Genomic DNA, 14,546 nt, shown 5'->3' on the forward strand with positions numbered 1-14,546 from the left:
TAGGCAGTGAATAAGGGAAGGATATCCATGCCATTGCAATTGAAGTCTCTTCTTCAACCCTAAAATGGGAATCATGTATGGGAGGTCTCATCTGATAAGACTTACCATCCTTAGACTTCAACCAAAAGGCACTCTTAGAAGAGATGTTTATGAAATCTTCCATTAAAGAACATCTAATCAAAACATGTCGATCTCTTAGGAATCCAACTTGACACTTTCCCTTAGCACCACATTGACTTGGAATAATATCTCTCAACTCATCCATCTCTGTCCAGCCATATCAGAACTTACCTACAATAGCATGCTTTAAATTCTCCATTTGCTCCATTCTTGATACTTCTGATGTAGTCCAACGCCCCATTGGGATACCATCAACATATTGCACCTCCTCGATAGGTATAGGATCAACAATGGAGCTGGTAGTAGGGGTACATTCATGCACAAGAGACTGCATGTAGGTTGTAGGGTTTATTTCTTTGACTGAGGGAAGCGGGACAATTGGCTGAGAAACGAGTATTTTCGTGTTGGTAAGGGGAGGGTAGTGATCTAGGTTGGAAGTGGATGGAGGCTAACCAGCCGCCGTTGACGGCTGACCAGTGGCTGGAGTGGCCATAGTTTGAAAATAGGTTTAATTTAGGGTTTGCATGGGAATAGGAGGAGAGAGAAGAAAGCTTCTTTTTTTTAGTCTCCCTTTTTTCCTTTTTTGCGCCAAAATTTTACATGGGGAATTATTTGAGGGAAATAATCTCCAAATATCATTCCATAGGTAATTGCGCAGGTAAAAGATCAAAAATATGATAATTTTATTTCCTTTGTGAATTGGCAAGAAATTCCCCATGTAGTTATACTTGCACATTTACCTGGGAATTATTAATTGGGGATCTACCTAGGAATTTTATTACCTAGGGAATTACTTGGGGATTTTGGTTGTTGCGATTTTAGCTGGGAATTGTTTTTGGGGATTTATCTGGGGATTTTGTTACCATGACATTTACTTGGGGATTTTATTGCTGCGGATTTACCTGAGGATTATTTCTTGGGAATTTACCTGAGGATTTTATTATCCAAAGAAATACTTGAAAATTTTGTTGCAACGATTTTACCTGGGGCTTTGTTACTTAGGGAATTACTTGGGGATTTTGTTGCTACAAATTTACCTATGAATTATTTCTTGCAGATTTACTTGAGGATTTTATTGTCTAGGGGGTTACTTGGGGATTTGGTTGTTGCAAATTTAGTTGGGAATTATCTCTTGGGTATTTCTCTGGGAATTTCATTACTAGGGAAAGAATTTATTGTGCCAATGTAAATTGGAAAATAACCAAGAGTTCTTTTTAAAAAAAAAAAAAAAAAAGTAGCATGCTATTAAGAATGATGTTGTCATTTACTAATCCAATAACAAAATTTTCATAAATTTAATTAATCTTGGGCAAAAGTTAAGGATTTTGTTTTTTTTGTTATGAATATTACAAGTCATTAAGAACGATGTCGCCATTACTAATCCAGTAAAAAACAAATCGTAAATTTAATTAATCTTGAGCTAGTATCATTAGAAAATGTACAAAATGGTGTATTATTGAATAATTAAGTAGTAAGAAAATATTAGTTACATTTGTCATTAGCGTGAATCTTATTTATCTCCTTCAATAGATAAATTTGTGTCAAGCAAACAAATTAATTTTTTAATTGTATATCCTGATTACATAGTATGTTATTTTTAAATTTATTAAAAATAATGTAATTTAATTTTAGTATGTTATACAAATATATTTCTTTGTAAATATTATAAGTAAAAGGTTTGTATTGTGTGATTTTCTAGTTATTTTGGAACATCTTCTTGATTATCTTCAAATATTATTGAAGTAGTTGAATCTTGTGTTTGTGGTTAAAATTGGTGAAATGGAATTACTAGTTGCTTAACCATGTATTTTTAGTTTTTGTCAAATAAGTAAAAATTCTTATCATGTAATTAAGTAATTCGATTTGTAATTATTTCTTATTTAAGAGTTTCAAAAAATACATATTCTAAACAAAAAGATCCTCTTCCTTTATCAAAGGCGTGAATAAAGATTCTCACTAAAATATTTATCCTATTTTCTGAATTTCATAAAAAATAAATACATAAAAACTTCTTATATTACTAATCTAATAACAAATAATTTTCGTAAATTACTAAATTTAATTTTAGTATTTTATACAAATATATTTCTTTGTAAATATTATAAGTAATACTTAAGTATTGAGTGATTTTCTAATTATTTTGGAACATCTTCTTGATTAACTTCTAATACTATTGAAGTAGTTGAATCTTATTTTTGTGGTTAAACATTGGTGAAATAATTTTACTAGCTGCTTAACCGTGCATTGCTAATTCTTGTTTAGAGAAATTTTTATTAACAAAATTTAATGTGTTATTGAATGTTTATAAATATCTCTTTATCAAAAAAATTTCTCATTTAAGATATTTAATTCCCAAAATCGTGTTCTTGTTCTTTTTCTTGAAAATTGAAGAAAAAATCGATTGTAGATGAAGTTTCACTTGTATAGGATTTATATTGTATTAAAGTTTTAAATAGCTTTAGAAAAATCATAACAACTTGTTTTTTTTTTTAATAAAACAACTAGCACCAGGCATAGTTGTGAATTTTATAAAAATAAAGTTCTGTACAGAAATTGTAAAGAAAGCAAAAAGGCAAAAAGCAAAAAAGATTACAAGGCCAAAAGTGCCTAGAAATCAAAGGTAAAACAGCTTAAGTAGTTATATCTAGCCTAATGTATGCATGACCATTCCAAGCCTTGGCTTGATTCCATTTCAGTCACCTCAAGCACTCACCAGGTGCTATGCAATCAAATGCCAAAAAAAGCATCCTTCCAACTTGCAACTGTGCAAAATCAGGCCTTTTATGCTAGCCAAAGCTGTATATAATCTGAGTCTCCTAAACTTGGATATGAAAATATTTGAATATGACAGTTTATCTGTACTTATCCTCTATCACTAAGGAGATTCTTCCAACAAGCTGAACATGAAGTTAATACCACACATTGGATAGAATTTACTTAGCAACAGACTTAAGAGCAGATAAACTTGATCTTGAGATACCTCCACCTTGATATTCCTGTCAACAATGATCTGCAGCTTTCAGTGTTGATCTGCAACTTTCAGTGTTGCTGCATTTGAACTTATGAATTGCATGCTTTAATTTGGCTCCCTAGGAATTACTATTTTAAATCTGAAGCTTGGCAAATGCATTTTATCCATGTTTACAATTCTCCTAACTGCAGTTGGTAAATCAATCTCAAAGTTAAGAGTACCTGGAAAATCAAAAACATAGTTAGTTAAAAAATCAGCAAGCTGGTTGCCCTCTCTGAGCACATGTCTAACTTGTATCAGTCCCTTCTTCCTCCATTCGCTAATCTTCTGCACCTCCATACTAATACTCCATGGAACTTCCCAGTCCCCTTCTACTATTTTCATTAAACCAAGTCTCCAATATCAATGGTAGATGCTGCTGTGTTACACAAAATATGATGCCATCATACATTGCTTTTCCCTCTGCACACAGACAAGTTGTATCTGCAATCCTTCTAATAGTAGCATCAATGAACTCTCCTTCATGATTTCTCACACAAAATGCAGATGCACTAGGACCAGGATTTCCCCTGGAGGCACCATCACTATTACATTTGAACCATCCTGCAGGAGGGCTAATCCATTGAACCAGTATGTACTGTATCTGATGCCTATATTGTTCCAAATGTTATACCAGCTCAGGCCAAGAGTTTGGCAAATTTGTCATCCATGGATATCTTGTTTTGGCTAGTTGAATAAGATAACATTAATCTCATATATGACCCTATGCCTAGACATGTTACCACCATGCAAAATTGTGTTTCTTCTTTTCCAAAGTTGCCAAAGTATGATTGTAGGAGCTACTTGGAATAATGGTTTCAGCTTTGAAGAACAGTTTGTGTCCCACCATTTCTTGATAGCTTGATTAACTTGGATAAAAGATCCTTGCACACCTGCTGCTGCTAAGAACATCTTCCATATATCTGCAGCATATTGACCTATCACAAATATATAGTTCACTGTTTCTTGGTGGGGCTGAGCACAACACCTGTATATAGACACAATAGATATCCCCATCTTTGCAAATACATCATCAACAGGTAACTTCTTCTTCCACACTCTCCACAAGAAGAAAGCAATCTTGAAAGGCAAACCTTTTGCCCAAAATTGCTTATAACACCAGTTTGAGGCACCTCTTTGTCTTATTACTTCACATGCATTACTAACAGTGTATTTACCACGACTAGTGAGCATCCACCAGGCCTTATCCATAATTTCTGAGGGAGTGTCAATGTGCATCTCCTTTCTTATATGATCAATAATATCTTCTAGCACAGTTTGTTGCAATGTCTAATAATTCCAAGTCCCATTCTCCATAACATCTGCAACCTCCTGAATATTGTCATCCATAGGGAAATTAGCTGGCATAAGCTGGGAAAAGGACCAAGTTTAGTCCAGTTGTCAAACCAAAAGTTAGCAGAACCATTTCTTGGTTCCCACCAGATCTCCCCTTCTATAGCATCTCTTGATTCTAGCATCTTCTTCCATAATTATGAGCCTCCTTTCCATTGAACCTTGGTTGGAATATGTTTCTTACAGTACTTATTCCACATGAATGTTGACCACAGGGTACCAGAATGTCACGACCCGACTAGGGGCCGTGACGGGTACCCGGGGCTAACCACCGAGCACCACTCATTCTATTACTCATCATACTCATTAAGCGTTCTTTTATCAAATTCATACTCAAATCATAGAAAAAAATCATTTTCCATTTGGAAACATAATTACCTTTACGTAAATAAGCCCTTCGGCTATCAAAATAATATACATACAATAATAACATCGTGAGACCATGCTACCCACACATACATATCTACGAGCCTCTACTAGAGTACTAGACATATGGATGGGACAGGACCCCGTCATGCCCAAAACATATATATACACACAATAGCAAATCAGTGGCACCTCCGGAATAATGGAGTGCTCTCAAAGGTCTGCTTATCGGCTTCTGTAAATCTGGGTCGCCTCCCTGTCTACCTATGGGCATGAACACAGCGTCTAAAGAAAACGGACGTCAGTACGAATATTGTACTGAGTATGTAAGGCATGAATGAAATGAACATAATAGAGAAGTCATAAGACATAAGATGTAGAGAAAACCTGCGTAATTTTTAAGGGAGGATACCTTTCACGCCTATATCATATATAATCACGGTACATGTATCATCATAGCGCATACATCATCGTATCATACATATATCATAATACCGTATCTGCTCATACACATTAAACGTTATCCGTATTCGGCCACGTAGGGGCTTGGCAATATCACATACATATCTTCCGTACATATATCATATATATAATCATAGTAGTATCGTACCCGACTATATAGGTTCGGTGTCTTACGTACCCAGCTACAGTAAAGCTTGGTGTTATACGTACCTGGTCCTACCAAGGCTCAGTATTGTCCGTACCTGGCCCTACCAAGGCTCAGTGATTTCCGTACCCAACTGCAGTGGTGCGCGCGATACATATATATATATATATATATATATATATATATATATATATATATATATATATAGCCATACGTAGGCACATATACATAAAAGCATATAAACATCTTTAGCGTCATCACTACTATCATCGTCATCATTATCATTACCACTATTAACATCGTCATCATTATCGTTATCACTATTAGCATCGTCGTCGGTATTGTGTATGCATATATGTATAAACTGCCCAACCATATAGGTACGGTGTGATAATCATTAGCCCACGTTCAGGCCTCCCGCATCCGGGGTAAACATCTCATGCCGCCCACTAGTGGTGTCTGCCCATGCCATCCGGTCATGGTGTATACGCTGCCCGCCTTAGTGGTGTCTGCCCGGCCATATAGGCTCGGTGTAATATCGTCATCATGTACTCATCATAAACTTAACATTTTCATACATTTCATAGGCATACCATAAGCTTAACGTCATTATACACTTATCATAAAATATACATTAGAACGCAAAGACAACTATACTTTATCGGAGGTGACATAAGGTCGTGAACCCCCGATTCCATTATGGAGCATTCATAAGCATTCTGCCTCACCTTGAAAGAATTATCATATAAGGTGAGTGTATACAATGAGCAACATCAATGGATCGTAGTTAACATCATTAGCTTTGTGGAAACATCATGTCATGAACTCTAGAATCCTTAGATTTAAGCTCATCATCTTCATTATCGTGCTCATAATGTATCTCTTATCTTTACCTCATATGGCTAATTATGAACATAGACTCTCAGTTTCCGGAATATAAGAAATTCATGGAGAAGTAAGGAAAATATTATTATAGGAACTACATAAGGATCATTAGCTTCGTAGGAATGTCATATCCCGAGCTTTAGGACTTCTAGACTTATATTCATCATCAGTATTTCCATGCTCGTAACATATCTCTTTTCTTTATCTTGTATGAAACTCTTTACAATCGTAGACTCATAGTTTTCGATGCGTAGGAAAAATCATGAAGAAGGAGGAAATATCATATCATAAGATTCATGCCTTAGAAAGAAGGGACTAGCCTTATATACCTCTTTCGTTTAACAATTTCCATCGCTTGATTGTTCTCCTTCAATGCTCACATTTCTACCTTCAAGAGAATTCGTATTCACATTAGCTAATCGATTATATGAACGTGCTTACTAAAGCTAGAGAAAATTGGAAGCATTTCCTTTGTTTATACAACCTTCCCCATATTTCATATCAACTCCCAAACATTTATAATAACGTTCACAACATCATAACCAACAATCTTCATTCATCTACATTGCACTTATTTCACAATTCCACTTCATTTCACCCATAATCATGGTCATAGTATACTAGTATGTTTTCTCACATATAATGCTTATCTCATGTCCTTAATATCATTTATAACATAACCATATCACAACACATCAAGAATCATGACTCAATTCAAGCTATGACTCATAATGACACTATTCCCACATTCATGACCCATTTTTCTATATTCTTCTACAATCCAAGTGTTTCAACTTTCAAATACCTTAAACAATATGGAAATACCATAAAACTTACCTTAGATAGTGTAGAAGAAAGTTTTGGTTGATAATCTTTCACTTGAAGAAAAACCATAGCTTCAATCCAATGGGGTTTCTTGCCTTGGATGAACTCCAATAAGTTTCTTACACTTGATTTCCTTGGTTTGATGAAGTTGATCACTAATATCTCTTGAATTCTTGTGGGAGAAGTGTTCTAGAGAGTTCTAGAGAGAAGGAGTGTGAAAGGGAAAATGAAGTGAAATGAACTTGGTCCCTTATTAAATACACAAAATCGGTCCCGACACATTTATACGGACACACATAGGGTCCGTAAAATTTATACGGTCCGTATGTGTGACCGTATAATGGTTCCAGCTGAGGCTATTCTCTGGACAGGTTATACGGCCATACTTAAGGCCCGTATCTTTTGTACGGTCCGTATAGTGGACCGTACAATCCACAGTTTTTCGAAAGTCGTTCTCGTTGACTCGTTTGATCTCCAATCCTTATGGAACCTTCTTGACACTTGTTGAACACCTCAATACCAATATAAAGGACATTATAACTCTTCTCCAAAGCATCATTAAATCATCATTAACTCGTTACTCGTAAATCCATTCCGATACATCTCGTATGTCTTGCCTCCTCTTGGCAAACTTTCTTCTCTTAGTTCGAATGTCTTTGAAATCTCATTTAGAATCATCAAATGTTATTTCATACTTATCAAAACATCGCATACGTCATGCCCTTTGTCAGTCTATTCACTGTGCATAAACGAAAAATTTTCCAATGTGTAACACAGAAGTTCTGAATCTCCACCATAGCTTAGTGAATAAAGCTTTTGATACATTAAAAAGGGACCTAAATCCCAATCCTCCCTCCTGTTTAGGAACACACACTTTTAGCCAAGCTGACCAGTGACTACTTTTGCTTCTTCCTTATTACTCTAATAAAATCTTGCAAAGATTTTATGCAGTTCATTTAGTGTGTACTTAGTAGGTGCCATTGCAGATTGAAGTACATTGGAATACTTTGTAAAACACTGTTGATAAGAACTGCCTTCCCTCCAAACGATAACAACCTTCCTTTCCAGTTCTGCAGCCTATCTTTCTCCCTCTTAATTAGATCATTATAATAAACTTTCCTTTTTCTAGAGTGGAAGATAGGACAGACAAGATATTTAAAGGGAAACATGCCTCTTGTAAAACCAGTTACCTGCTAAACTTCTTGACATAACTGCACTGCTGATTTCTGATGCATATAAAATAAACTTTTCTCTCTATTTATCAATTGACCTGACAACTTTTCATAATCTCTCAAAACATTCATAGTCAATTCCAATGATAGTTTATCAGCTGATGCAAAGATGATGGTATCATCTGCATAAGCTAGATGATTGAGGTTTGCACTCCATTTAGGCATACCAAAGCACTTATATTGATTATGCTTAAATTAAGAATTAAGTGCTCTAGATAGCACTTTTGCTGAAAGTATAAATAGAGCAGGTGACAATGGATCACCTTGCTTCACCCCCCTTGTAGAGTGAAAAAAAAACATAAGATTGGCCATTCAACAAAACTGAATACCAGTTATTTGCTAACAGCCTCCATATCTGATCCTCAAAAATTTCTGCAAATCCCATTCTTCTCAGCACCCTAGCTAAATATAGCCAGGACACTCTATCATATGCCTTAGCCATATCTAACTTAATCACCACATTTTCAAGTTTACCTCTCTTTTTAATATCTGTGACAATTTCTTGAGTGAGCAACACATTCTCAATAATGCTTCTTCCCTTCACAAAACCAGACTGGTTGCTAGAGATCAAACCTGGTAGAATCTTATCCAGTCTTCCATGAACCACTCTTGAAATGACCTTGTTTATGAAGTTACTCAAGCTAATTGGTCTGAGACCCCCAAAAGTGTGAACTTCTGATTTCTTAGGGATAAACACCAAATTAGTATGAGTTACTGATTTTGGGAGAGTATGACCTTCATAGAAAGTCTGAACCATTCTGAATACATCCATTCCTACAATGTCCCAACATGAATGAAAGAAAGTTCCTTATAATCCATCAGGACCACAAGAACTCTCTCCTTTAAGTTCAAAAACAACATTCTTTACTTCTTCCGGGGATGGAAGTGCACAAAACAAATCATTGCTTTCAGAAGAGACCATCTGTGGAATATGCTTCCGCATGCCAAAATCTAGAGCTTCCTCCTCTTGAGAGAATTATTGTTGGGAGAAATTAATTGCTTCTGCTGTAAGCTGCTTCTTATCTTCTATCCACTCACCATCAGATATTTGAATTATATTCACCTGTAACCTTTTTCTCCTTCCATTTACTAAATTGTGAAAAAACCTGGTGTTTCTATCACCTTCAGAGAACCAAGTGTATCCTGCTTTTTTTCCCCAAAACTCTTCCTCATAATGTAAATACTTCTTCAGTTCAGCCTGAGCAAGCTGCAAGACTATTCTATTTTCTGCAGAAGGATCATCTTCAAACAGTTGTTCCTTAATTCTAACTATATCTTCCCTGATGATAAGTTGTTTGAAGATATCTCCGAAAGCCAGTCTACTCCAAGCAGATAGAGCCCCTTTTACTATCTTGATCTTCTGTTTAAAAACCAAAAAAGGATTGCCAATACTCTCCTCAGACCAATTCAGCCTTACTATGTCCAAGAAATCTTTATGCTCAGTCCAAAATTTCAAAAACCTGAATGGTTTTATGAAAAACAACACCATTATATTTAAGAGATTTTAAAAAATAAAATATTTTGTCAAATACGTAAAAATTCTTATCATCTTATTAAGTTATTTAATTCTTAATTATTTCTTATTTAAGAGTTTTAAAAGATACATATTCTAAAAAAAAGGTTATCTTTCTTTATCAAAGGCGTGAATAAAGATTTTTCAACTAAAACATTTATCATCTTTTCGGAATTTCATAAAAATAAATAAAATTTATTTATGTATAATTTAATTTTCCTATTTTAATATACTTAGTGACGGATATATCTCATAGGAGGTGTAAGCGTAGAATTTTCGTAGTATATGGGATATAAGTTTTTTATTTTGAAACACAAAATATATTTAGAGTTGAATCATATTACAAGAATGTTTAGTGAGAATTCCCAACAGAAAATAGAGAAAATAAATATCTTTACAATTTTTTTATTTGGAAGAGGGGAGAGCATCGTTGTAAGTCGACTAGTTGTTTCATGTACCACATCGGATGAAGACTATAAGGTATTGGCATTTATAAGGAGTAGTTACCTTGTATTACTACCAAAGTGGTTCTTCCGGTAGTTTAAAGGGTGAGTGTAGGATTGACTGTTGGGATGTAGTTAGGGGGGTGGGGTATGGCTTCTTTTCAGTTGTTGTGGTCTGTCTGTTCAAATTTTGGGGTTTGAGGTTGTGTGTGGGTGTAAGTTTCAATACTTAGGGGTTGTGGACTGTGGTGTTGTGAACAAAAACTGTGGGTGTAAGTTTCAATATTAGGGGGTTGTGGTGTTGTCGACAAAAACTGTGGGTGTAAGTTTCAATATTGAGGGGTTGTGGTAAGTTTCAATATTGGGGGGTTGTGGTGTTGTCAACAAAAACTGTGGGTGTAAGTTTCAATATTGGTGTTGTCAACAACAACTGGGGGTTGTGGTGTTTCAATATTGGGGGGCTGTGGTGTTGTCAACAAAAACTGTGGGTGTAAGTTTCAATATTGGGGGTTTGTGGTGTTGTCAACAAAAACAATAAATAATTAGTAAGAAGTGATTAAATAAAAGATTAAATAAATAGTGTATAATTCAATAAAAAAAATACTTGTGGAGAAATTAAAAATAACAAAAATAATTAATGATTAGATTTTATTTCCACAAATTTCTTTTGCCAAAATATCTCAGGATTTTTTCATGCGGACTTGCGGAAAAATCCATATGAAAATTCCTTCTTTCACGAATTTTTACCAAAATTTTTAGTATATTCCCCAAGAAAATCCGCAAGCAACTTACCTGCAGAATCAAAATCCCCGGATAATAATTACCCACGAAGGTTTTTTCTTCAGATGTTTTTTGGTAGGAAAATCCGCAGGAAACTAAGTTACCTGCGAATTTTAATATATAATCCAATAAAAATCCCCATGTAATTTGCACTTTTCTAGTAGTGAGCTTGATGTATATTTATATTTCCAGACTTGTACAAATAATTAGTAAGAAGTGATTAATAAAAGATTAAATAAACAGTGTATAATTTAATTAAAAAAATACTTATGGAGAAATTAAAAATAACAAAAATAATTAATGAATAAATTTTATTCCCACAAATTTCTTTTGTCAAAATATCTCAGGATTTTTTCATGCGGACTTGCGGAAAAATCCACATGAAAATTCCTTCTTTCACGAATTTTTACCAAAATTTTTAGTATTTTCCGCAAGAAAATCCGCAAGCAACTTACCTGTAGAATCAAAATCCCCTGGTAATAATTACCCACGAAGGTTTTTTCTTCGGATTTTTTTTGGTAGGAAAATCCGCAGGAAACTAAGTTACCTGCGAATTTTAATATATAATCCCAATAAAAATCCCCATGTAATTTGCACTTTTCTAGTAGTGCTTGATGTATATTTATATTTCCAGACTTGTATATTTCGATCTAGATGCTCTTGTATGGATTAGATCAGACTCTGGGGTGTATTTTCTTATTTCCGCACTTGATTTATATTATTATCGTCAAACTTACGTGATTTATTCTCTTCCGCTTATTTAGTTATTTATTTATGTTTTTATTATCATTGGGTTGAGGGTTCGCTTACCGAGGTGGGAAAGGTAAGTGCGCGCATGACTTAGCTAAATTGGGTCATGACAACTTCAAGTTATATTTGAAATTTTCATGGCCAAACGCTAATTGTTTTTTTTTTTTAAGTGAAAAAAAATTTCGGAAAAAAGTGAAAATTTCTCATGGCCAAACAGGTGTTATGAGATTAAAGTTTATTTTGGTATATTATACATATTTTTAGTTTAAGACAACAAAATTTAAAAATATTTTTTACTTTTTAAAATTTTATATCAAGTCAAACTAAGACTAACAAATTGAAATGGAAAGAGTATTAATTAGGGTTTTAATTTATTAAATTTCCCTTATTAATTTTGTTTTGAAAATTAAAATTTGCCTGCTAATACCTTATGATAAGGATAATAATAAAAGAAAAATAATAAATTTCTCTTGATTTGTTAATTGAACAAATAAAAAGGAAATTTGTTAACGGCTCATTATTATTTTTTTAAGAAAATGGATTAAAACGTTTTTCGTAACCCATTAATTTATCACCACCCCCACCCCACTCCCGCTCCTAGGAATTTTTCTTTAAGAAGGCGTGAACTCTTCATTTGTTTGCAACAACCCTTCCATCACATTACCATTTAGTCTCTCTTTTCTATCTTGTAATTAAAAATGGGTTCTAAATCTGTTCCTCTGCAAGTTGAAGTCTTGTCCACAAAGTTCATAACACCATCTTCACCAACACCAAAACACTTACAAAATTACAAGTTATCTTTCTTTGATCAAATAGCTGGAGATGTTCATTTGCCTCTTGTTCTTTTTTATCCACCAAACAACAACAAAAACTCCACTACTCTTAATCATGAACAGCTTGAAGAATCCCTTTCTAGAGTGTTAACTCATGTTTACCCTATAGCTGGTAGATTTACAGATGATTTTTGCTCCATTAATTGCCTTGATCAAGGTGTTAAACTTGTAAAGGCAAATGTCAATAGTAAGCTCGATGATTTTCTTGAACAAGCACATAAGGATGTTAATGCTGCAGTACTTTGTTGGCCACATAATACTTGGGATGTTAATGAAGATAATTTGGCTATTACACCTCTTGTTATTATTCAAGTAACTAAATTTGAATGTGGTGGTATTGCTTTGTCAATGAGCCATGCCCACATTGCAATGGATGGATACTCGAGTCTCTCCTTTTTGTACGAGTGGTCTGAAGTGTGTAGACTTGGAATTAAAGCACAGGATATCGATTTCTTTAGCTTTAATTTAGGTGAAGTTTTTCCTACAAGAGATTTATCTAAACTTCTACTACCTCGTATTCCTGGAGAAACACGTGCAGAGAGCAAACTAGTTGCGAAGAGATTATATATCGATGAAGCTAACATATCAAAACTACGAGAAGAAATGGGAGCTTTGAGTTTCAAACCTACAAGAGTTGAGATGATTACAGCCATTTTATGGAGGGGTTTAATGAGTTCTTCACAAGTGAAGAACGGAAAATTAAAACGTTCGTTGATGGGAGTCCCAATCAACTTACGTAGCAAGATTTCGTTACCTCAAATCACAAAGTGTTTTGGTAATCTTGTAGTTGAGGCACCTGTAATATTTGTACCTGATCAGGAGAACAAGAATATGGAGCTACGTAACTTGGTGACATTAATAAGGGAAACAGTGCAGAAAACTATTGAACTTTTGAACAAAGAATCACCAGATGAGATAGTCACTGCAGTTGGTGAATTATACAACGAAAGTTTTCTAGATCAAGAATGGGGAGGTAGTGATGAAGTTGACAATTTTACAACTTCGAGTTTGTGCAGGTTTCCTATATTAGGAGCTGATTTTGGTTGGGGAAAACCTTGTTTGATGCATTTTGGATCAAGGCATATGCAAACTTGTTGGTTATATGATGCGGAGTGTGGTAACGGTGTCTGTGTGCAGGTTGATCTTAAGGAGAGTTACATGAGCATCTTTGAATCCGATCAAGATATCAAGACTTATTTTAAGTTTTAGGCTTTCTCGAATGTTTTTCATTTGGTTGCAATATTTTAATTTTGTGTGTTGTTTGTTAGTGATAAACTACTTTGTTAGCCTTCAAACAAAAGAATAATTTGAAGTTAATCAAGTTCCTTTTGTAATTTCATATGAACTCCAATTATGTCTCACGGTAAATTAAAATAATGATCCCTTGGGATTAGTGATTGGTTAAACTTCGTTTTTCAAATTTAGATTATTCCTGTCCAAGATTAAGATTGATGGTCATCTAACAGACATCTAGTCAAAGGGCTACATGTATATTTAAACGAAAAAGGGTTAAAAAAAAAAAGCTGAACATATTAGAAATAATCCAAAAAATGTCCTCCTTCACTTATTAGATCGTGAATATTAACTACGTATTTTTTTTAACTGAAATTTCTTATACATTTACTTAACTCTTATTTCTCTATAATTCTACATTTAAAGTTTTTCGCTTTTTTTCCTTTTTATACCTTGTTGATCGGTATAAGTATTAAATTTTCTTACTTGGTATCATTACATTATCAAGTAATTTTGCTATTTGACTTATATTTTCATAGATTACTTTCCTTTTTAGAATATATAGAAGATATATTGATATAATTTATATTTTAATA

The 14,546-nt window shown here is 34.1% G+C and overlaps 1 protein-coding gene across 1 annotated transcript; it reads left to right on the forward strand.

Annotated features, from left to right (window-relative positions):
* Positions 1-12,514: 12,514 nt before the first annotated feature.
* LOC132636398 (acyltransferase Pun1-like) lies at positions 12,515-14,056 on the forward strand. Its single transcript, XM_060353250.1, has one exon. It carries the CDS (start codon positions 12,583-12,585, stop codon positions 13,924-13,926), a length of 1,344 nt encoding a protein of 447 aa, XP_060209233.1. The 5' UTR covers positions 12,515-12,582; the 3' UTR covers positions 13,927-14,056.
* Positions 14,057-14,546: the final 490 nt, after the last annotated feature.

Source organism: Lycium barbarum, chromosome 4 (assembly GCF_019175385.1).
Source record: "Lycium barbarum isolate Lr01 chromosome 4, ASM1917538v2, whole genome shotgun sequence".
Lineage (NCBI taxonomy): Eukaryota > Viridiplantae > Streptophyta > Magnoliopsida > Solanales > Solanaceae > Lycium > Lycium barbarum.